Here is a 25,271-nt window from a genome sequence, read left to right as displayed (position 1 = left end):
GCATAATGTGAAATATCAGGCTGAGTTATGAGACTGTTGCTTTGCAGTGACGTTTTGGTGAAACAATTTGGTCACCATTTTGGTGAAAAACATCTGTACATTGTGACAACTACACCAAAATATGCAAACATTTTTAAACATTATTAAATTTGCTTATAAAACTATTTAAAACATTTAGCATATCAACAATTTATCCAAGCAATGGTATGAAAGCGTATGAAAGTACTATTGCTACCCCACAGCTGCAGGGTCAATCCCAGGTTGCTGTCTATGTGCAGTTACACACATTTATCTCATGTTTACATGGGTTTTCTTCACCCCAGAAAAGTAGAGTCCAATAAAAGCTTGCATCTAAAGATTAAGGGTCAAGTTCTAGAGCAGGGGTACAAAAACTACTGCCTGTCCCCACATTTGGTACGGCCCTCTGAACGATGCCAGAGACATTTAGAAATTTTAATGTTAAAATATCTTTTACTCATATATCTGTAGTCGATAATAAATATACGCCTTCTAACTAAAATTTCCATTAGTTATTAATAGCGGTCAGGCATTGGTAGTTGATTGCTGAAACTATCAGCTATCTGAAAAATATACACCAATAGTTTTTCCGGCTTCCAGTCTACTGTCATGACAAGAGCGGCCTCTAGAGGCGAATCACCGGTGCTGTTTTTTTTTTACGTTAGATGCATGCTGCACAGAGAGCGCTATATTATATTTATAATGTATTAATTATACAATTGTATTTATTGACAATCATATTTATTTCCTTTAGCACATCGTCATGATTCAGAAACTTTTTTTATTGTTATTTTTGTATTTAGTTCAGTCCTATTTTACATGGAGAGTCTGTTATTTATCCAGTATCTATTTGAAAAATCGTTTGATTAATCGGTCATCAGCAAATATGATCCAATTTAGAGATCAGTATCAGTAAAATCCACTATCGGTCAACTTCTGTTTATTAACAAAGCCGAATTATTTGTTAGATTCACCCACCAACCATATGCATATGCATAAGTAAGGACATGTTCAGATTTCAATAGCAATGAATATGAAAAAAAATGTCATTATGATAGTAATAATGCTCTTTCAATAGGTATCACTTGAAAAGTAATGTTTATTTGCCTGTATGGTGCATAACGCAATAATAAACTGCTCTAGCAGTTTAGGAGGCATAAAAAAAAAAACTTTTAAAAATCATAAAATCTCCACAATACTACTGGTAGTCACTCTGACTCATGTAATTTTCCTGTTACAGACCGACCTGACCCCATGTTAAAAAAAGGAAAAATTATGCACCAATAGTGACTTTCAGGCCAAACGGGGATTTTAAATCTCAACATTCATATAACTAAAGCAAAACAAAAGACCCTTTTTTGGCATTCATTACAAATGTTATTAAATGTAAGCCTACTTAAGGCAAATAGTTCAGTTTTAAGCCATCTTAAATGTTGCCCTCTTAAAGTTATGCAAAATATAATGCACCTGGATCCATATGATCTTAATGTAAAAGAAAGTGGACAAACTTCTTTAGTTTGTTTTATTGGAAGTGAAGTGAAATTTCCATTCAACTACAAAATGATGTTTGTGGTGTTTTCACTGGACTACACATGGCAAGCTCTGTACTATGTATCAATAAACATCCAGAATAAAACTTTGTACAATAGGAGCCACTCAGTTTTAAAAATAAAACTGTTTTAAAAAAAAAAAAAAAAAAAAAAAAAAAAAAAAACACACTAAGAAAAAAAAAACCCTTCAGAAAAAAAACCAGACCAAAAAAAAATTAAGATGAAACTCGAATGAGCTGAAAAGTCGAGTCAAACACAATGAGTCACACGCCTCCGGTTTTTTTGGGGGGGAGAGGTCAACTGTAGGTGAAACTTTCCAGTTCACAACACACTGTGTGTGTGTGGGTGTGCATGTGGTTGTTTGTGTTCACAACAATAAAAAACATCCATAAAGGGGAAAGCTAAGACATCCCCCCAAACCCCCACTGGAGGAACAGTTAGTCCATAATAAGCACCATTTTTTGTTTGGGACTCATCGGATACGTTTCTGCTGCCTGGCACGGTAGATGTCGTTGACCGGTGGAGCGATAGCACCTTTTTCCTCTTCCTCATCCGAATCAGGGTTGGACCTCTTCAGTGATTTGTTGCTTAGCGCATGGTTCTCGATGGGTCCGTTTCCTTCTCCGGGAACATCACCACGGCTGCCTGTGATCAACTCCACCGCAGCTTCTACAGCTACACACACACACACACACACACACACACACACACACACACACACACACACACACACACACACACACACACACACACACACACACACACACACACACACACACACACACACACACACACACACACACACACAGAGAGAGAGAGAGAGAGAGAGAGAGAGAAAAAAAAGAGAAGCGCAGCAAAGAATTAAGCAGAGCAAGTTTCATCTAAGCAGATATTTCACTCGTTTGTAGCAGTACAATGGTGATCAGTTTATGGTGAGTGTCAAATTCACTACCCAAATTCAACTACAAACAGCACTCTTCTAACCTTCAATCATCTACTGGGTCCATGTAGTTGTGTTCATTCACTTTTTGAGTCACAATAAAAAAAAAAACCCATGAATTACGTCAATACTGGCGTCAATACTTTTATGACTCGCAGGCAAGTGAGAAAACAGCTCACAATGCCAAATATGATCAATGTCCTAAAGTGCACAATATTTCCAATCTAACAATCCTGACCTGGAAGTAAAAACATTTCATTAGCAGCCTTTTCTCAGGACGAAATGTCCATTCTGGAGTCATTTGCGCAATATGATACAAGCTGAAAAAACAGATTCAGAGAATGCAGGGTTGTTCTTCAATGAGTGTTTAAAGACTTAGTGCACAGTTTAACACTGTAAGAAAAGGACAAGAGCAAAGCCAGAATGTTGGATGAAGCCATTGATAGTTGATCAGTTATTTTTCCAATGTTGTTCAAGAGCACCACAAAACTAACTAACACAAATGAGGCGTTGTTGAAATATTTAATGTGTTTATAATTTTTTTTTTCAAGACAAAAAAGGAATGAACGCAACATCCCGAGACCAATTCCACTGTGCATTTGAAATTCAACAAATCTATAAACCAAGCAGCTAAATAAACCAGTGAAACAATATTTCTCATAAGAAATCTATGGAAGAAAATATTAGGACCCAATATTCACCAGGTGATCAGGTTAATCAACACACAAATGCACCACAATTCCAACCACACCACAATCTAACATATGCAATTCCTATCAAATCTAACATATGCAATTCCTATCAAACACCACGTTCTACTGATCCCACAATCACTACGCATCATCATCATTCAATATTGGACACTGAATTCACTCCCTACAATAAACACTACACTTCACTACTTACAAACAGAATTCTTCTAATATCCACCAATGAAATAAACACTCACCACATTTTCCAAAACAAAAACCCCACAAAAAAAATCTATTGTACATTTATCATAAAGCACCTTCGTGTCCCATGAACGAACCAAGCAGTAAAAATTAACCTGAATAAAATAAACATTTGACTAACATATAATTTCTTGAAAAACGATAACAGTTTGATAAACGTACTCTCTGGCAGTGTGCATCTTCTGAACGTCTCCATGAGCTCATCCACTTGGACAAATGGACCCTGTGAGGAAAGAGATGCTTTTCAGTGAAATAATTTACTTGATAAAGTGAAAAAAAGCAGATTATACTCCAACACAAACAACACAAATTTAACACAAATAATTCCAGTTAATATTTCACTGATCCGTTCACATATACTTTAAAAAGGCCATGTGGACTTTGTAACACAACATGAAAACTAAAGTAAAGGCCTTAATAAAGACAATGGTGTTAATTTATGCATCATGTGTACAGTTGTATTTGATATTAAAGTATGATGTTAAAGTATAATTCCACCAATTTCCTGAATGCTCAATTTGATTCTTATGCAAATTGGTGTATTGAACTGTATGTCTGCTCAGATGAACTTGAATGCAGCATTTCTAGCCATACTTGGTTCTTTACCCTCGAATTTAGAGCTACACAATTGTATAGAAAGCCTTTGGGTGCAGAGATTCAGAGAATGCAGTTGTTCTTTAATGAATGTTTGAAGACTTAACACTGTAACAAAAGGACATGTATCAGACTCCCATTTTTTGCCACTCTCTTGTCGCTTTGAAAAGCACGTCATGGTCCATATTAACTTCTCAAGTCAAGTTTATTTCTATAGAGCTTTTCACAACCGACACACAACATGGCGACTGTGACTAGGAAAAACTCCCTTAGATGGTATGAGGAAGCAACCTTGAGAGGAACCAGACTCGAAAGAGGAACCCATTCTCATTTGGGTGATATCAAGAGTGTGATTATAAATCTTTAAACAATACAAAACACTGGACAGTGAGAACTAACGTGAGCACTGGAATGTAAGATTATGAGTAATGTCCTTTGCTCTAATATAAAGTTATTTGAGATTATGAAATCAGGAGCTACTGAGCAACTCGTCGCAAAGCCAGAATGTTGGATGGAGCCATTGATGGACTATGCGCTGATGGTTGATCAGTAATTTTCCAGTGTTGTTCAAGAGTTCCACAAAAACTCAAATCTTAGCAGGCAAGAAACTCTAAATGAGGATTTGTTTCAATATTTTATATTTTGAGCAAAAACTAATTATTGTATAGAATTTTGGATGGAGTAGCATTACATTTTCCCTTCACTTCAACTAGAACCTGTTCCAGCATTATAATGCTGCCATGAACAAACTGTGCTCCATAAAGATATAGATTACATGGGTTAAAGTAGAAGATCTTGCTGCTATAAAGCTCGGACCTCAACCCTACTGAACCCCTTTGGGATGAATTGGAACGTTGAGAGCACCTCAGGCCTCCTCACTCCACATCACTTCCTGATTTTTATTTTAACCCTTGTAGCTGCATGAACACAAATCTCCACAAGTTCATTTCAAAATCTAGTGGAACATGTTCACAGAAGCGTGGAAGTTCTTAAAAGAGCAAATCTGGGTACTTCGTGTATATTTAATGTATGATTTATCTGAGGCATTAGATGGTAATACTCACAGTGAAACAATTTGGAGGAGGCAGCAGTTTCATTAGAATCACAGCAGCAGGGGGAACAGGAAACACTCCACCTGGAACAGGGTGCAGGCCAGGGGCTGCCACACACACAGACATGTTGTTAAATAAGAGCACAGGATAAAGACAAACAACAAGATGCATCTAAACTTACAGCGGGTACAATAATAAATCAGAATTAATGACCACAATTTAGCCATTGTAATGATATTCGTAAAAAGAAGTAAACATTGATAGCAGGGAGGACGTTTGAAATTTGAACGTAGATCCTTACGGGCAAGATGTCGAGGCTGAAAGGGGATCATCTGGTTGGTGTCTGGTTTGGGATACTCCGGTTTACGGTCTCCATCATCCTTCAGCGTCGGGGCAGAAGGTGCAACAACAGCCTCTGGGATCAGAGAGGCGTATTTGGCTCGGGACACGTCCTAATAAACGAGACAGTTCGTGAATGTGACTTAAATGTAATGTCTAATGGCAAGAAAATTGCAAAATATTAAGCTTGAAAACAAACAAGCAAGAATTTAATCAACTGTATATTTTAAATGAATTTAATTTTAATACATTTTGATTCACGAAAAATAATTACAATATAAAGAAGAGTCAATCTTGACTTCAAGATTCAGTTACAAAAAAAAAAAAAAAAAAAATTTCGAAAAGCATTTGAATGACAAAATCTTTTCCGTACTTCAAAATACACTATATGAACAATAGTTTGTGGACACCTGACTATAAGACTTGCATGTGCTTTTTAAAAATCCCATTTCGCATTTAGTCCCTCATTTACGGTTATAATAACCTCCACTCTTCTAGGAATACTGTGGTTGTGACGATTTGTGCTTATTCAGCCAAAGGGGTGTTGGAAAATCCATTCCAACCAGAGTTACGAATATGCTCATAGAGCTGGATTTCCTTTGGGTCTCTCCTCATTCAAGTGAAGGCAAAATTGATTGCTAATGAATCTAGTGGCATCCCATGCAATTGTGCACCTTTAGCTTTGTGGTTACTATTTGGGGGGAAAACCCACATACGGCTAAAAAAGGTCAGGTGGCTCAATTTGATACAGTGTGGCAGCTAATACATTGTGGAAGAAAAGCTTTAATCGCACCTTGTACCCGAGAGCTTTAAGCTCGCTGGTGGAGCAGGGGTACAGATCCATGAACTTGTATCTGTCCACCAACAGAGCCGTCTCCTTGCCCTCGTATTCCTCCTTAAACGCCAGGAAGCGTCTGCGCTCCACTTTCAGAATACTGGCCAGGTCTCCAATGTTGCTTTCAAATGCTAAAAAGCGTGCCCAGATCTCCCTGTGGATTCCACACATGTTAATACAGATTTATTGGGTGTGCATATCATACAAAGGCATGCTCAATGAGGCTGGTTAATTTAGAAGTTAATTTAGAAATTAAAAAGATTGCTAACCCTGATTTTTCCGAAGAAAGACTTCCAGAAGTCAGAACCCTCTCAAACAGCACTCTTGTGTTGTTGTCCTCTGCGAAGAAAACGAACATAAAGAATTTAGAGAGACTCTCAACAGCAAAGCACCACCAATAATTCATGACTAATTCTCACTTTGAAAACATTTTTCAGGACAAAGAGGAAATGCACTTAAAAAGTCAAGCAACAAGATTAACACCGGTTCATTTAGAGCAGTGTCAACAAATTCTCTGGTGGAGGTTTTTTTTTTTTATTATTATTATCTGAAATGACACAAGGATGTTTCATCCTTGACCAGCAAACATGCTTAAGAAAGAAACCGAGGCATCGCAAGGGCAGAAATAGACAAATACTAGGAGCTTAAATAGAATAAAGAATAACAGTGGAACCCACTTATCTCGACCTCGGTTGACTCGCCACAATAGTTGACGTTTTTGAAGTGGAACCGCCAAATTCTCGCTTTGTCTTAGCATTTCTTTAATCGGTTATGTAGATTTTTTTATGTCGCCGAACCCTAATATCTCAAGCACAAGGGGGGGCAAATTTGCCACTTAACGTCGGTTATGTCAGGAATCCCCCTTCGGCGGCGGCATTCCCCGAAGCACCCTGCTTCTTCTCCTGCGCTCCTCGCTGTCATGCTGATCACACACACCTGACTCTCAATCACTCACTCATCCCATCTCCTATTTAAGCCCCTCACCTCCACACACTCGGGGTCCGTTATTGTTTGTGCATGATCGTGAGTTGGTTCATGTCGGTCTGTGTAATCGCGTATACGTATCCCGCTACGTACCCTTCTCCTCGGACTCCGCATTCTCTCAACGGCACCCCGGATTACCCCGATCCTGCTGTTTTCCATGTTCATGCTGTCTGCACCACGTTTATCCGTTGCTGCCCAGCGCTGCGCTTTTCATAGCGCGGATCCGTGGATTCTCTACACGAACTGTCTCTGCTTTCACAGAACTTGGTGGACCGCGCTTCCGGAGCGCACCACTGGATATTACTGCTTCGCTACAAGTATTGGTGGATTATCTCCTGAGTTTTCTCAATAAACTTTGTTTGCGTTTACTTTGGCTTCTGCCTCCTTATCCACATTACAGGTTTTCTCCATCCGCATGACCAATCAAACAAATCGTTGTGTAAAAAATCTTCAAAAACACGTGCATGCACAGTCTCATTTAATAACGCACATCATGTACATAAAGAAATTTCAAGCACGTTAATATATTGCCGCCATATTGGTTTTCGTTTATCTTGATCATCGATCCCTAGGCCGGCGACATAACCGGGTTCCACTGTAATATGATTTGAAATATATGTAACAGAGCAACATCTTCCAGTAAACATTACAGAGAAAACATGACCATTAAATCATTATCTTTTCATCCGGTTGAGTTTTACGGTCCTGAACAACCAAAAGAGGAACTTTGGGATCCTGAAACACGCTGACGTTTATTGCTAACAAATATCTGCTGGCGTTTGTTTGGCAGCCGAACAAAGGGAATTTGTAAAGAAGGGAAATCAGGAATCGAAAGCAAATTGGAGTTGGAAAAATACTCTGATCTCACCATTGAGGTGAGAGAGGTAATCAATGTACGCCAGAATATACTCAGGGATGTCTCCGTATTTCTTCAGACCAAGCTCGAAGATCTTAAAAGCCACTGATTTGTCCTGAAAAACAAAAGTCAGAAGACAGGAGTTAGATCCAATGTCAAGCCTGCCAAAGGGAACTAACAAGGTTTAAATGAATGGTCAGTCATTGGATATAGCAATTAGAGAACACGCTGCGGAGCTGGGGATGGTTCCACCTGAACAGCTTGAAGATCCATGAAGTTAGTGAGCAACTCAAGAACTATGAGGATAGATGTGGACTGTAATTAATATCAACAGGCTGTTACAATGGCTCAGGACTGCAATTTGAATGAACAGTTCTGAATTCAAAGGCCCATGAGTGAACAGTTCACTGAACAGTACACCTCAACAATTATAAAACTATAATGAATGGACATTCAGTGCAACCCAGATGAGGATGGGTTCCCCTATTGAGTCTGGTTTCTCTTAAGGTTTCTTCTTCAGAACATCTCAGGTAGTTTTTCCTTGCCAGAGTCACCACTGGATCACCTTTAGGGATCCAACTCTATAACATTCTCTAATATTTTTTCTAACTTTATGTGACAATTCGATTTTATATTTCATAATTCTGACTTTATATCTCGCAATTCTGACTTCTTTTCTCACAATTCTGACTTTATATCTCACAATTCCAAATTTTTGCGACTTATTTGACACACTTTCTGGCAAAGTACGAAAACCACGAGATTAAATTCTTAGTAAATAAACAATGGATTATATAGTAAATAGTAAGAATTTCTTTCTTTTTTTTATTTAATTGAAAAACTTTTTAATTATTATTTTTTTGATCAGTGGCGGAAACGGGATTCCATATTCTCGACCCTGAGCACTAAATTAAAATTTACACTTAACTACGCCCTCTAGTGTTCAGTACCGATCAAAAACATGGATAAGACCAGAGATGAGCAGCTGTTTCATAACAGATTTTCGTCTTGCGTGACAATCATAGATGGCAAAAGTACTCACATCCTTCACTCAAGTAGAAGTACATATACTTATGTTTTAAACGACTCTGGTAAAAGTTGAAGTACTGACTACACTTTTTCGCACAAGTTATAAAAGTATGGGCTCTGACTTGTACTTAAGTAAAAAATTAACCATTACTACTATCAACACCAGACTTCTTGTTGCCTTCTGCCTGCTCATTGTGAGCTTCGTAAACTAGTCTGTGGTGTGTGAGAGCCAGGAAATGATACACCAGTGGTAGATTGAAAAAGCCACGCAATGACAGGAAAGAGGTTAATGGGCTGGAAACGAGGTGAGAAGAAAAGATATTGATCATGTCACCCTATAAATTACATCTAAAGTAACGAGTCTGGTTTGTAAGAAGTAGAAAGTACAGATATTTGTGTAAAAATGTATTGAGTGAAAGTAAAAAGTTAAAAATAAATAAACAGTGGAGTAAAGTACTGATACCAAAAAATCTACTTAACTACAGTAACGAAGTGTTTGTACTTTGTTACTTCCCTAATCTGGTGCCAATTATTGCAAACTTTATTATTTTGCAATCTACACATGCAATCTGATCCCGTCTTGAAGACTTTCACAATAAATAAATAAATAAAAACTCTGAATATGACACCAATAAACATCAATAAAAACCTCTTATTTGAATTAAATTAAGCACTACTGGTATAGATCGCCAATCACCACCTGACCGATCAGATTCAAGGATTCAGCAGCGCTTTTGAAATAAAACAAATTTTTAAAAGGTTTGAATTTAGTTGGGAATTTCTTAAATCGGAAAAGCTCATTAGGCATCACCTTGCTGCAGTAGTACTCCATGAGAGCGGCCGTAACGTAAACGTGATGCCGCGTCCTGACGTCCTCTCTGGCCTTCTTGAAAATGGAGCGCCCGGACTTGATTCCCTCTGCTCTTCTGGCAAACTTCATGTACTGAATGTAAACCTGAGCAGTGGCACAAAACAAGCATTACGGTGGTCTAAAACATCTCAGCTTTTAGAACGATTAAAGTTCTCTTATTCTTCATTGGGGGTGGAATAAATAAATTATTAAATAAATCTCACCAAGGTTGGGTCAATGTCCTCTATGGCCAGAAGACGGTTGTAAATGCTGTGGACTTTTTCATATTTCATACGACTCTGTGGAACAGATGACAATGAGAAAAGGTGGCTAAAGTCATTGAAACTCAACTGCTCAGTTGTATAAACCACCACAAAATACATTAAGCTACTCTGAATGTGGTACAACTTAAGTACCAGGAAAATGATGTTGGAATGAAATGAACATGAACAGTTCTGCTAGAATCGTTTAATCTTTTATTACAACCGCCATGAACATTTGTGTCCATTGGTGAACAATTGATAACCTCAACAATGATGGAAAGTCAATAAATAGATATCTGATGTCACCAAAATGAGAATGGGTTCTCCTTTTAGTCTGGATCCTCTCAAGATTTCTCCCCATCACCATTTAAGGGAGATTTTCCATACCACTGTCTCTCTGATTAGGAATGAACTTATGAGGTGGTATCAAGAAGTTTTGAGATTCGCTCTGTTTACAAGAAAGCACTTTATTTATTTATGTTTACATAATATCACCTTCAAAATAGTTTCCTCACACAGCAATACAGCGCTCCCTGCGTTCCTGCCACTTCTGGAATGCACCTTCTGCGCAAATCTCTGCAAGTGTGTACAAATGGTGACCTTTGAGCTGGATCTTCATCTTTGGCAAAAGGGTGACGTCCGCAGGAGACAAATCTGGCGAGTAGAGTGGTTGCGGAAGTGAGATCATGTTGATCGTTCTCCGACGATCATCATGAACGAGTTGACGAATGGTTTTGAGATTTTAGTTGGTTGATCTAGTTGAAGGTCTTCCCGATCTCTCTTCCTGATCAGTGATGTTCGAACAACAGAAACGCCGTATGTCAAATGCATGAGATGTCCAAAGACACTGTGGCAGATTCGCCCGGTTTTACACGGAAGTTTGTTCTAACTTACTGTTCATGATGAAATCGCAGACGTGGTAAAGTACGGGGTCAAAATAGCGGCGGTTATACCATTAGTCTCGAAACTTTTTGATACCACCTTGTATAAAGATGAACCTTTAGGGACTCATAGATGAGTGCAATTTATACTCAATCAATTTTATTCTGTAAAGCTGCTTTGTGAAAGTATCCATTGTTAAATGTGCTATATAACCAAAATTTAATTGGGAAAAAAAACGAGAATCTCAGGGGTAAACAAAACTCAAGGCCTCACCTCCTCATAATCAGCAAAAGAGAAATAAAGCAGCATGTTTTTCTTCAGAAGCGTGGAAATGGCACGCTCGTAAATGTTAGCAGCTTCGTCGCTGAACAGCTTGGCATTGTTCATGTCCTAAAAATACAAAGATGGTGTTGAAATGAAACTGAAATAAATTGCAATTGCATTCACCCATTAATGAAAAACCGCTAAAACGTTTCAAAAATCCCATCAGCTTAGTTTTATTTATTTATTATTTTGGAAAAGCTGTGTTGTGACTATAATCGTGTTTGTATTTCCAATCACAAGCTCAAGTATTTTTTTGTATAATTTCACTATTGTTTCTATAGTAACAGCTACATCATTTTTTAGTGGGCTTCTGTGGGCGTGTAATATTTGATTTTTAAAGCATTTAGATATAAAAAAACTAAAATCTTTAAGATGGTGAAGTCTATATAATAATGCTGAAAACAGTCAGGGAGTTTTCCAACACAAAAGAGTCTTCATGACAGACAGCATTGCATTTTATCTCCCCCATGTCCCCTGTAACATGAGATGTGCACTCATATTAATGTCAACAAAGAAGAACTACTGTAATGTACTGTTGTAGCTGTTATTAGTCCCTGTTACCACATACATTTTATGTCTTGCAAACATTTCACAAAATTAAAAGGAACGAATGAAGTACTATAGGACATTCATTAATTATTTAAAAAAAAGTAACTATTGGCAAGTTGCCTCTTGGTATGAGACACTTTGCTGTTATTGGAAAACAATCAAGAGTCCTACCACCCTGTCTGAACAACACGCTGCAACATATTTCATTCCTGACTCTTAATACAGAAAGTTATTGCGGAAATATTGTACAAAAACATAGGCATAGGAAAACCAGGGAGGGGCGCCAGGGAGCTTCCCTGCTTCCCCGCCAACACAGACAATTGTAATTATTTACCCGTTTTTCTGCTGAAGTTTGATATACAGTATTAAGTTACATACTTGAATTCATTCAATTTGCAATGATTATAAAATGTGTTTAATCTTTTATATGGAAAGTTGTGAATGATTTGTATAGCGTGGGGGTGGAGAATTGTGGTTGGATGGCGGAGCTACAAAGGGGGCGAGAGGGCTTTGGGGGGAGCATGACAATAGGAATCTTGCCTGCAAACATGTATTAAAAACTAATCACAATGGCAAATGAAAGGAAAGCCACAAACCCCTTTTTCTGCCAGTAGCTTGCTGGATTGTTCCAGATACTGGGCAGCTTCGTACCAGATGTCAGGATGATGGCCAAGCACTAAAAGGCACTGCTCATAAGCGAACATCACTGCAGGAACAATCACAGAGACACTTTATTTAGTCAGATATCACATCTCGGCTGCCTGAGACCTTGAGCTCTGTTTATGATGATGATATTAATAACACAGGAACCGTTTGTACTTATGAACACATCAGATCACAGCTTTACAACAAGAATAAAAAAAATGTACAAGATGCTGGGATTGTGTTTATGATGATGAGGTAGTATTGTCACCTCTTTTAGTTATAAGTGTTTGGTCTTCTGTGCGTAGTGGGTTACTCTTTTCCCATTGGATGTACTTCTTCCACATCTCCACCTGCTGGGCCTCCTGAGGAGAGTTTTGCGGGGGCACAGACGGTGCGTTTCGGTCCAAACCCTTCATCACAGTTTCATACTCCTGCAGGAACAGCAGACAAGCAGCCACATCGATCATAAAATCACTTCATCAAGTCATAGTCAAAACTGCACTTTACATAAACTGTACTGTACACAACAGGAAGCGTGTACCTTGGCGACCCTCCGAGCGTTCATGTAGTCTCTGCTCCGATCTTCAATCATCTTTTTGGCCAAGTGAATATTGATACCCTTTAAAATGGAAAAGAGGTTCACTGTGTAGCATGTACAGTAATACATACGAGTCACACGGGTGGAAAGAAACGAATAACATTTTCTCACGTTAATCAAGTCGTTTTTGTTTATTTCTATTTGCCTTCGAATGTACTTAAGTATCCAAAGTACTATGATTTAATAGGAACATTATAGCCATCATAGCATTCGATCATCGCAAGACTCGATCAACTCAGCTCATGTGAAAAGACTTCAATGTTACTCTTAACACACTGACTCATTAATATCATTCTATTAATAGATCGAACACTGATTGATGTCAATTAAAATAATCATTAACCCAAAACCTTCGTTACAACAACTAAAAAAAAATCACGCCAATAAGGGCACGGGTGTTGTGTCGATTTCGAGTCAGGAGTTTCCTCAGTCATTTATTCCTCTCTAAATGTTTTGCTTGCTGTTGGACTGACGCTGAACTGTATGTTCAAAACAGAGCGTGCGTTCTACACTGATTGGTCGATTGCTTTGTGCTTAAAGTTACGATTTTATCCACTCAGAAATAAAAAGGACCGACTGATTTTGCAAAATGTAGTTGAGTAATAAGTTCTTTACTTCGAAAAGTAGAGAAGTTAAAGTAAAAGTCTCCCCAAATGGAAATACTTCAGTAAAAAACAGATACGTGAAAAAGCTACTCAAGTAATGAATTACATTTACTTCGGTACTGTCCACCACTGAGCACAGATCCACAGCCTGCACCACAATACACTTTTCTCCAATAAGACCCACTTCTCACCTCCTCATATTTGCTGTAATCTCTCCACAGCTGCTCGATGTTAATCATGGGATTGACGCAGCCTCTCTGATATACTCTCCGTACTGCCGTGATCCTCTGGTTCTCGGCATACGAGCCCACCGCTTCACTATAACACACGGCAGAAGATTTGAAATCCATGCTTAAAAAAAAAAACTAAAAAGAGGCAAAACTAACTTCCCAGAAGTTAAGCGCACTTACACTCCTTTGAGAAAGTTGATGTAGTCCACCCATATCTGAAGAGAGAACAAAACATGAATGGCATCAAGTGTGCTACAGGGGGAAAAATAAAAACAAATCGAGCCGCACATTAATATACACTTACCTGGTATGACATGATCTCCATTCCGATTTTGTCCAGGGCGAAATCGTATGCCTGTGCCATCTTTTCCCTGTCAATGCAAATATTATTAGGGTCCATACATTTTCGACAGTTACTGTCATCGCATGAACATTTTTCTTCGACATTTCCTCACAAACGACGTACTTGTAGCTGGGCAGCTTTCCTTTCGTCTCTCGCACATACGAAAGGTAACATTTCCACAGGTCGATGTGCAGAACCTTCATGAGGCATCTCTGGAAGAGCTGAGCAAGAAAACGTAATCAGGTCACCTTGCTGTCACTGTATTGAAAGGACAATTTACATCAAATCCAAAATCTGTGGCATGAATCCCCCCCCCCCCCCAATATTTAATTATATTTTTAATAGAGGTGACCAAAATAGTTTCGATGCTTCAATGGGAGGAGCCTAATTCAATTACCAATCTTAGTCAAATCTTCGCAGAGGTGTTATGAAATGAGGATCGTGCCATTTTTTTGTTATATGGGGGTGCTCAATGCTTGATTTCACATAGAACTACAGGTTTTCTCCCAATAAGAGCATATACAGCCTAGAATGAAAATGCTTTCATAAAATGCAGAAAGAAAGAAGCCTTTAATAAATATTTTTTACGTGCAGGAATAAATCCAACGACAGCTGATTTGATTTGCTAATATTGTAAATATAATGTGTTTTTAGGTTTATTGATCCAAAATAGGACCAAAATCTTTTCACAAATTGCTTTCCATTTCAACTGTAAAAAGGTAGAAAGGCATCGTCAGTTTCGATCTTTTTTTATTAGAAAGTTGGCCACTTGTTGACTACCTTTTGTCAAACACACACACGACTCAATAGTCAGTCGACTATAGGCACTATGTAAATCTACAGTCTGGGACACCCCTCATTTTTTAACAACGTAGTATGGATTAATATTCACTTTCTCCTTCATGTGAGTAATCCAGACTCCAGAACAATACACTAGACACCTACTTTATCTTACTGCACTACAATGCTTATTGAGTTTATTGAATTTTCACTAGTGGCATCCATCATAAATGTAGCATAATTGGACTTCTTTTCTTTTTTATTTGGACTAATGTTTGGATGACTACGGCATTTCATTTGCCCTTTAACCTAACCTCACCAACCTATGTTCAAGTCACTACAATGATTTAATCGATTGTGCATAATGGAACATAAAAGGTGTACATTTTTTGTCCAACACTGGTATTTACACATGTTCACCTCTCATATCACTTCAAATTCAGGGCTTGCGATGTCTGTAATTTAATTAATCTGTGTTAATGTTGACATGAAACCGTTCTTAAAAACGATTGGGCAAACTTTTTTTGAAGTATATATTTTTTCTAAACTGCCACTCTGACAATACTACCAACTGTTTTTATATAACATGTTTGTTCTAATACCTATGGTAACTTCCAATTCACATCGATTTATGGGAAAGTTTAACCTTTTTTTAAACAAAGAACATGCAAAATCGCTAATTATGGTTTCCTGTAGGGGGAATCTTAGTCTCGCACAACACCTTACGAGTCTTTAACATGACTAGCTGTGGTTTGTCCTACTACAGGGGTGGGCGAGAGGATGAACGTTTATACCTGTTATAACATGACTGATCAACTCATTTTGCATATGTTCCATAAAATCAATATAAATTATTCAAATAACTCACTTATCCAATTGTAACTGTCATCACACCAGCTACGTTTCTTGCAACCACATGTCCCAAGGTGCTTAATTCCTCAATTTGTTTTTGATTTGAAATGCAAAAGAGAATGAAATTGCTTCCTAAAAGGCACTGGGCATGTGTGCGTGTGTGTGGCTTTAAGAAGATATCTAGATCTTCAAGTGCCAAACAATTTGAATTAAGATTTGCAAACAAAAAGATTTGTCAAAGGATTTAAAAAGTTGTGCTGTAGAGGTATCCGTGACCACCAAACTCTTCACCGAATGTTTCTCTCCCCAGCACACTGAAATTAAGTAATGAACATGACTTTTCTTTGAAACTGTGGTATACAAAGTCCTATCTGCATGATGTTTAGAACGGCGTCGATCGCATGATTTCAGGTTTCCAGATCCGATGAAACAAGTTTTGAGTTTGATATAGAAAGTGAAAATTGTGGCTCAGTTCAAATTGAAGACCCTTTGACACTCGTCCCCACCGTGCCATCAGATACGTAAACACTACTGACGATCCGCGGATGAGCAGCCAAATACGCTATATGGTGAAAAGTTTGTAGACACCTGACAGACACTCGTATGTGCTTTCTGAACATCTGAGTTTGCCGGTATAACTTCCATTCTTCTGTAAAGGACGTTCCATTCGATTTTGGAACATGCTTGTGGAGATTTGTGCTCATTCAGCTATTAAGGGTGTTAGTAAAGTCAGTTACTGATGTAGATTGAGGAGGCCTGAGGTGCAGTCAGCGCTCCAATTTGAGGTCAGAACTCAAATATATCTTGGAGCTCATTTTTATGCACAGGGGCATTGTCATGCTGGAACAGGTTTGTAGTTAAAGTTTGGGGAAGAACCACATATGGCTAGAAAAGTGACTTTTCTCCATATAGTGAATAATTTAAGGTTTATATATACATTAATGGCATTTGACAGACGTCATTATCCAGAGCGACTTACATTTCTCTCAAACACCGGAGCAGCTATAGGGTTAAGAGCCTTGCTCAAGGGCCCCGAAGTTGCAGGATGGCACGGCTGGGATTTGAACTAACAACCTTCGGATCCAAAGTCCAATGCCTTACTCACTAAGCTACTAACTTCCCAGGACACGCTCGAAGTTCATGCATTCAAATCAGTAGCATCTTAAAGGGCAAGAGAGGAAAAAAAGCTTACCTTTTCAACCTTGTCATAGTTTTTAGCCTTGATCTGTGGACAGATTTCAAAACCGTCGTTATTATAGCATACGGCCCTGCTCGAGGGAAAAAGCACGAGAATGGTCATATCTTCATCACACACACACACACACACACACACACACACACACACACACACACACACACACACACACACACACACACACACACACACACACACACACACACACACACACACACACTCTCTTTTGCTCTTCTGTTGAGATCAACAATGTGAAATTCAAACAAAACCCCATTACCACACAACACTAAATCCTGCATAAGAGATGCATCCGTTCTGCCAGTATGTTCCCCATATCATGTTCCCTGAGCAAGTATTCAATATCATGAAAATTTTTTTCCATGTTGTACTTTCAAATGAAATATAATTCATATAAAACAAAAGAAGTGATGCCTCGAGATGAGCCTAAACCTATTAAATAACAAACTGGATACTTATCTCAAAAATGATCAAATATAATGCCTTGTGTCAGTTCATTTGGGTCTTGCTTACTGTTACATAAGAGCAAAAGGGGTATCTATATACCTTCCTTCTTATTTGGCCACAACATGCAACATCCCCTTTAAATACTATGCAGCGTATACGAAAGAACGTGAGCCAAAAGCAAGAAAAATGGATGAGCAATTCAAATACTTTACTCAAGATGCGATTGTGACAGTATTCATTTTATTTTGCGCTGACATTTCTTCAGTGCGACACAAACTTCTTTATTGCAAAATACAGCAAGAAAACTATAGAATCGTTCAGCAAAATCTCAAAGCTCTAGAACAGCCTAAAATATCAGACCGTGTTTATATTCATTTCTCACAAGAACTTATTAAGAGAAGCTTCTGGTTTATTCCAGATTAGCAAAAAAAAAAAAAAAAAAGCATGTGCAACAGAAAACGTTAGAAAACATGGAATTTAATATGTAATGAATTAAATTTTTTAAAGTTGCACTTCTGCAATATAGCTAAACCACTAACTAAAGCAGAACACACAATGAAAAACAGTCTATTCTTGTACAAACATTCGGAATAATCAACATCATAAATATACCAAAAGAGGTAATAGTTGGTGTTTATATGCTCATACACTACAGAAAACAAATGATCGCTTGAGAAGTGTCTTATATGAACAAATTCACAACGTAACTGTGAAACGAGAAGGTGGATCCCATTAAGACCATTCATTTAAAAGATTCAGTCCCAATCTGGCTGTTAAAGGATTCAAATTTCTTACATTTGCCTGACCAAAAAAAAAATATTCTGGTTTTGTTTTTATAAGTGAGAGGCATTTACTGTGGAGAACAGCTACAAAGTCGCATCTACAAATGACCACTTGATGTTTTCCCTGATCTATGATCTATATCACGTGAAACAAAAACTATTTGGTGAGGCCTGAGCGGGAATCGTAGGAGAGTAAACACAATAGGATAGATGCTATGTAATAAATAATGGAAAGGAAATCATGAACAAATGAATGAAACGCTGTTTAAAGGATGTGGATGGCTGAATGACGGACGACTACAACAAAAGGACAGTATTTCTATATGTAAGCACCCATGAAAAGAAAAGAAAAATTAAAAAGACAGTCTGAGTGATATTTATATTTATTTCCAACTGTTTGTGGAATTACAGGGATTATAGAGTTGCATTAGGATTGTATTGCACATTGTTTTTTTTTTTTAAACAAACTAAATACAAATCTGAGCTATGATTGAACTGGAAAAAAAAAACATTACTTATTAGATCTTTTTATCCTCTGTATCTATGCTTTAAATATGCAGCAGGATCCCTATTTATGATCTTTCTGAAATGTCAAAGTACAAGTTTCATGAGATGTTTGCTCCAAAAGACTAATCACATTATCAGTTTTTGTTTCACCCTGAGTAAACTAACAGCAAGCATTTATAAAATGCTCAGTTTTAACTATGCTATTCAATTTCAACCCATTTAATCCAACTCAATATTGTATTCATGACTACACCTTGATTAGACAACAAGTAAAAAGCGAATGTTAACTTGTGCTACCTATGTGCTGTTTCACTTCCAGGTTGAGTTAACTGTGCAGGGCAGCAGGTTCCCAGGTCTGAAGTTGAAAACTACTGAAGTAAACTATAGTCTTGGCTACTCAAGCAGTGTGAGTGTATAAAACTTGCACATAAATTGAAGTTTATGGACACCTGACCATCACACCCAGAGGTGGGCCAACCCTAAAACTGGAAACACATACTACACATGTGTACATATGTTTCACCTGGTTCAAACAGTAAGGGTCTGAGTATATCCTTGACCTCTGGGACCTCTGACTTCAGTTCCTCTACAGGCAGATCCTCACAGCCATTTTTCAAAATCGAGTGAAAGTCCTTTCCATTAAAAAAATTAATCTGGAACAGGAATTTTAAAAGCAGGTGTGATGATCGGGTGTCCACAAACTTTTGGCTGTAGTGTTTTAACCTATATAAAAGTAACAAGCATTACTTTGTAAGAAATTGGTTGCTATCCGTGCACGTTTGTTAGAAATACTTACCATGCCAGTTCCCCCACCACCACTCTCCACCCCTAATTTGGTCACAATCCAATTTCCACCAAGCATCTCTTCCAGTCCGGTCACACAACAGGTACCAACCGGGACGGTAGAAGACAACACATGCTTTTTCCAAAACACATAAAGCCAGCTACCTTTCTTTTTTTAAACTGCTGCACACAGAGAGCACGGCCAATTCGCTCCTTTGGCCCTCAGGATGGGACTCAAGCCTGTGATCTCCTGGCTGTGCCACTCAGCATCTGTCTTCTGTGTTAGTTTGCAGTTGATCTCCACTTTATCAACTTGGACTGCCAATAGGGTCAGTTATTATAATTTGAGATTAATTACAGAAAATCATAAAACAAAAAGATACTAGTTAGCATCATGCAAGTGCACCACTGCCTCTCAACAATATGTAAAAAAAAGTATGTACTTTGTTTTGAATATAAAATTGGAATCATCCTCTAACTGCAAACATAATTTGTAGTCTGTTTGGGCAAAGTGAAAAGACCCCCCCTTTCAACGACAACACTCCCTTGTCCAAGTGTGTCATTATTGATGCTTTTACACCTATTGGTCGAAATAAGGGGCTGAATGAAACAGACACCTGGAGTTTGCTTGCTTGGGTTTGGCTTCAAGTCCATTATATTTGTAAAGAGAGACAGTAAAACAAAGTTTTACAGAAACTAACTGCACTTAATTAAGGAGGGGGTGGGGGCAGTTCGGGTGACATAGCATTAAGAGCTGAAAACAATAAAAAGCATGTTTTTTTTTTTTTTTTTTTATAAAAAGCTAATCTTTACCATATGCTTGTATGTGCTTGGGCAAAAAAAAATTAAAATAGGATCCAATGCCAGAATATGAAGCTTTTAATGGTCTTAACAACAACAACAACAAAAAAAGTTCAGGAAAATAATAAATTGAACAAACAAATGAAGTAACTCTTATAAAAAACTTTTCCTTTGTAGAAAATTTAAAAACAGATTTTCTTCCATTGTTGAGTAACTTCAAACATTTGACAATTAACAGAAAAAAAACAGTTTTCTTTTATTATAAATAAAAAAAATTTTTTTACCTATGCATACAAGAATAGAAAAAAGTGATTTTTCTAGGTAGGAAATTTGTAGAATGTTTCCAGCTTCTCCAAAAATAGTACACAAGCGAATGGTGGCACAGGAGAGTCTCAGGAGAACATTACAACATGTTGATAAGACCATTAAAAGCTTAGTTAAATGTTTGCCATTTTGGGCATGGCATAGTTCAATCTCTGCCCTAGGGAATAGGAGGGAAATCTTTCTTTATATGATAAATAAATAATATATAAAAAAAATAAAAAAAAAAAAACAGCAAAAGAGGGTGCATTAAATAAATTACTAGATTATTCTGTAAATAGCAGGTTTAAAGACACCACCACAGATGGAGTATCTAAAAGAACTACAGCTCTATGTACTGGCGTGTCACCCAAATAATAAAATAAATAAAAAGTTTGAGAAAGACAGGAGGGAAATCAAAAGGAAGAACAAATGGTATGGTGGATTCACATCCTGCATTGCCTTTCTTCGGAGGTAAATTAATTTCCTACTGGAGTTGGCGTAAAAAGCAGACGGAGATGCAGACTAAACATTTTAAGTAAAAGCAACTTTAGGTATGCAGTTTGCATAATGCTTAACTGGTATCTTAAGGTTTAAGTAGACTTGTAGCTGCAGGTCAAATCTAAAAAAGAAAGACACCAAACATGTCTTGGTTGCCTTGGCGTATAATTGTGAACATTTCTGGTGTAAAACTATTTCTGAACTTGAAAGTCATGTGTCTCAGTTGAAGAATGTGTGGAACTATAGTCATTGTTTAATGTTGGGGGGGGGGGGGGGTTGTAGGAACCTGAGATGAGATGTAACTCTTGCCTACAGTTAGTATTAAATTATACTGCAAACGGGACACCACCGTAATCGGCCTAAGAACAAAATGTGTTAATATGCATGGGGTCAATCTTGCAGTGTTCACACAAATACTCCACAATGACCTCAAAGAAATGACACAGGAGGCAAGAAATTGACACAACAAGTGAATAAAAGGCTAAAGCACTCTGATACTATTAAAAGAGTTTAATGCTGTTGCAGATAAAACATGCAACAATATGAACTTAACCTCAGAAATAAATTGAAAAGGAATGAAAAATAACGATTACAAACCCCCCCCCCCCCCCAAACCTCCCCTTTTCCCACCCAAAATATGCAGTTTGAGGTGTGTGAATGTCACATTGTTGATCCGATTACGAAAAGGTCATTTCTTGCACACGTTAATAAAAAAAAATATATATATATATATATATATATATATATATATATATATATATATAAGAAATAGATTTTTAACCTCGGCTTCAATGTATAGCTTCCAGAATCTGCCCGAACTTGGGAACTGCGTGATAAGTCTCTCATACGTCTTCCTTGCTTTATCTATAGGTTGGTTCTAGAAGAAGTAAAATGCATTTACATACAGGAAAGAAAAAAAATAGCATCCGTTTATTTAAGGCAGGGTCAGATCGGCAAACCCTCCCCGTCGTTCCCGATTTCAACTCCCCGATTATCACCCCGGGTAAAAAGAAATGCAACCCTGTGTCACTAAACCTGTGCTTCTCGAATCAGTATGCTCCATGCGTCCAGGTCATAAGGGTTTTCTTCCAACTTCTTTTCGGCCTTCTTCACCTTTTCCGGAATGTACTCCGCGGCCTACAGAGGGGGAAAAAAACAAATCTCAAATGAAATCAACAGAACACCCAAAGAGCCTTGTGTTAGAAGACATTTCACACAGGAGGAAAAGAAAATTACACTGAAGCTGGGAAACAAGCAAATGGTATGGTCTTAATATCTGACAGCACACTATATGCACCAGTGTAGTATTCCCAGAATACATTCTCAATCAAATAAAATTTTATTTCACATACACACACAATGCAGTTCCTAAAGTGAAGGACACTAAAACGTGTACAGGTATGGGAACTGGTGACCCAAAACATGTGTAAACAGGGGAAAAAAAATCATTCCCCAGGCAGTCTAGACAAATGCACCACATTTAATGTCTACTACTAAAAGAATTTATATTTAAAAAAAAAAAAAGGGGGGGGGGCTTACCCTATGATCACACTCACTAACGAGTCACAATTTTCCCCTCAACTTTAATTGGGAAAAAGAGGCATCAAAGATAAACCACTCTAAACACTATTTTTCGGTCTAAGTGAACTAATCACAGGTAGTCCTGAGAGATGTCAGAACGCTTTGAAAACTTAGCCAATCGTGTCTCGCTTTATGAGTCATAACACCTGAAATCACATGTAGGTAGAAAACGAAGGATCACCTGTCGTTCGCTAGAGTTCATATAAGGTTAGAGGACAGATGAGAGCTACTGCATGATTCTGATAAACACCAAAATAACAGTTTAATAGTGATAGCTATTCGTCTCTAAAAGAAATCACTGGCGTTGTATCGTTTCCCAGGCAGATTCAAGATAGTGAAAAAGAAAAAACCCACCAATTAACTATGGATAACCATTTATGCGATTGGGATCAATAGTTTATTGATCCCAAAGGGAAATTTATCATTTTGCATATCCAAGTTTGGCAGGAAGCTGAAATCAGAGCACAGGATCAGCCATGGATCAGAGGATTAAGCGCATTGTTTAGAGACCCAACAGTGGCGTCTTGGAGGTGCTGGGACTCGAACCATTGACCTTATCATCAGTAACCGGGAGCCTCTGATCCACCACTGGTTCAAATTGTTTTTAATTGGGGAGTTAACCAGTGTAAAGGGTTTTTTCCACCCAAATTAGATCTTAGTACAAGCAAAAATGTGGGAATTGAACCGGGAGCCTCTGATCCACCACTGGTTCAAATTGTTTTTAATTGGGGGGTTAACCAGTGTAAAGGGTTTTTTTCACCCAAATTAGATCTTAGTACAAGCAAAAATGTGGGAATTGAATAAGAAAGTGAGATGGGCTAATAATTCTGCAGATTTGGGTGCAGAAATCCAAACTGCGCATGCGCCAAAACACCCTCTCTGACTCGACCCACTGTATCTAAAGCGCTTTTATAGGCATGCTGGCACTTTAGCTGGGTATTTTAGTATTTGTTCGTATAAGTAAACGTTATAAAATGTTTACAAAAGCTATTTCTACTAAAATAACTTGTCGTTTTGAAGCTACGCGTCGAGCTCCTAATAATAAATGTAAACAGCGGGCTCTTCACACAGAAGCCCCTCCGCCCTCCTGCACCTCATCACACCAAACCCAAGCGTCTCATTTAATACTAATAACCAACAAACTGCACATTTCACTTAATACGGCGCGCCAAAATAAATGGTAACCTGCACACATCATCATTGACCATCACTGACTTCTCGTGACTAATTCAACCAAATACAAACAAGGCCGCAAAACATCAATAAATCACAAAAGTTGTTGAAAAGAAATGACGGGAAGCGCTTTGTTACCTGATCCGGAGCGACTTCTGCAGACATTATCGACTGACAAAGACACTATGACTTTACACTAAACCTATAAATACACATAGAGACACATTTGCACCATAAAACAACGCTCTATGTCAGCATGGCCTGCCTGCTTCTTTATGCAGCGCATAAAATGGCGAGTTTTACTCGACTACTTCCGGTAACACCGGAAGTGCACTGTATGTGATTTAAAGAATAAAAAAATAAAAAAAGATTTGCTTAACAATGTATGCCCAATAATACAGCATTAAACAATTCATTATATTTTTATTTACACGTTTAAAAAATTACTTTAAATTCTGCATTTTTGTTTTCACCGCTACCTTGTGCTCAGCTGTCCAATCGGAAAGCTGCTGCAAGCACGAGGCGCGTTGAATCAACCAATCAAAACCGAGCAAATGTCTCACATTTCTTTCAATCACTGACAATAAACGAGAGGGATTTTTTTAGTTTTAGTTTTTTTTTTATTTAATACTGAGGATTAAAAAAAAAAACGATGCAAAGTAATAAAATAATAAATCATTAATTAACAAATAGAAATATTGTAGATATAAGAAAATTCAAAAGCTTTTTTTCAATCGTTTATTTGTTGAATATAATATATAATGTAGTAAAAAAAATAATAAATATTCAGAATTTTCTTTAAATATACATTTGTCTTAAATAATTTCCCCATCTAATAAATGAACATTTAAATGAACATTAGAGTGAAATAAAGATTCCTGTCATTACATCTTTGTAGTTTTGCTATTACGTTTTATCTCTGTGTACTTGTCTAACTATTTTTTTTAAGACTTTTATAGTTTTTATTTTATACACATTTTTATTACATATTCTTTATATAATATGCAAGAAATATAAATTGCATTGTGGGTTTCGGCACTATAATTAATAAACAATAATTACCATCACTACGTATGAATAAATTGAATACTGTTTTTTTGTCATTTTATAGT

General features: G+C 37.5%; 1 protein-coding gene across 1 annotated transcript; it reads right to left on the bottom strand.

Moving 5' to 3' along the window:
* Positions 1–1,526: 1,526 nt before the first annotated feature.
* cstf3 (cleavage stimulation factor, 3' pre-RNA, subunit 3) lies at positions 1,527–24,480 on the bottom strand. Its single transcript, XM_083552968.1, has 21 exons — positions 24,298–24,480; positions 22,441–22,542; positions 22,187–22,282; positions 17,264–17,296; positions 14,563–14,660; positions 14,401–14,467; positions 14,277–14,311; positions 14,058–14,184; positions 13,205–13,282; positions 12,932–13,094; positions 12,615–12,724; positions 11,419–11,535; positions 10,225–10,299; positions 9,962–10,105; positions 8,134–8,236; positions 6,551–6,620; positions 6,240–6,435; positions 5,409–5,559; positions 5,120–5,214; positions 3,624–3,684; positions 1,527–2,243 (listed from the first exon to the last, which is right to left on the bottom strand). Exons 1-21 carry the CDS (start codon positions 24,322–24,324, stop codon positions 2,041–2,043), a joined length of 2,151 nt encoding a protein of 716 aa, XP_083409094.1. The 5' UTR covers positions 24,325–24,480; the 3' UTR covers positions 1,527–2,040.
* Between the last annotated feature and the right edge of the window lie 791 nt (positions 24,481–25,271).

This window comes from Silurus aristotelis (genome assembly GCF_946808225.1).
Source record: "Silurus aristotelis genome assembly, chromosome: 10".
In the NCBI taxonomy this organism is placed as follows: Eukaryota; Metazoa; Chordata; class Actinopteri; order Siluriformes; family Siluridae; genus Silurus; species Silurus aristotelis.
Note: the sequence above shows the minus strand (reverse complement) of the source record. Positions and strands in the feature narration are given on the sequence as shown.

Bases quoted from the DNA above. Each gene is read 5' to 3' on its own strand.
- cstf3 (XM_083552968.1), bottom strand. From the start codon at position 24,324: ATGTCTGCAGAAGTCGCTCCGGATCAG. The intron at 6,436-6,550 runs GTTAGCAATCTT...TGGAATCCACAG, and splicing joins CTTTCTTCGGAAAAATCAGG to GGAGATCTGGGCACGCTTTT. The intron at 3,685-5,119 runs GTGAGTATTACC...CTTTCCTCACAG, and splicing joins CTCCTCCAAATTGTTTCACT to GGTCCATTTGTCCAAGTGGA.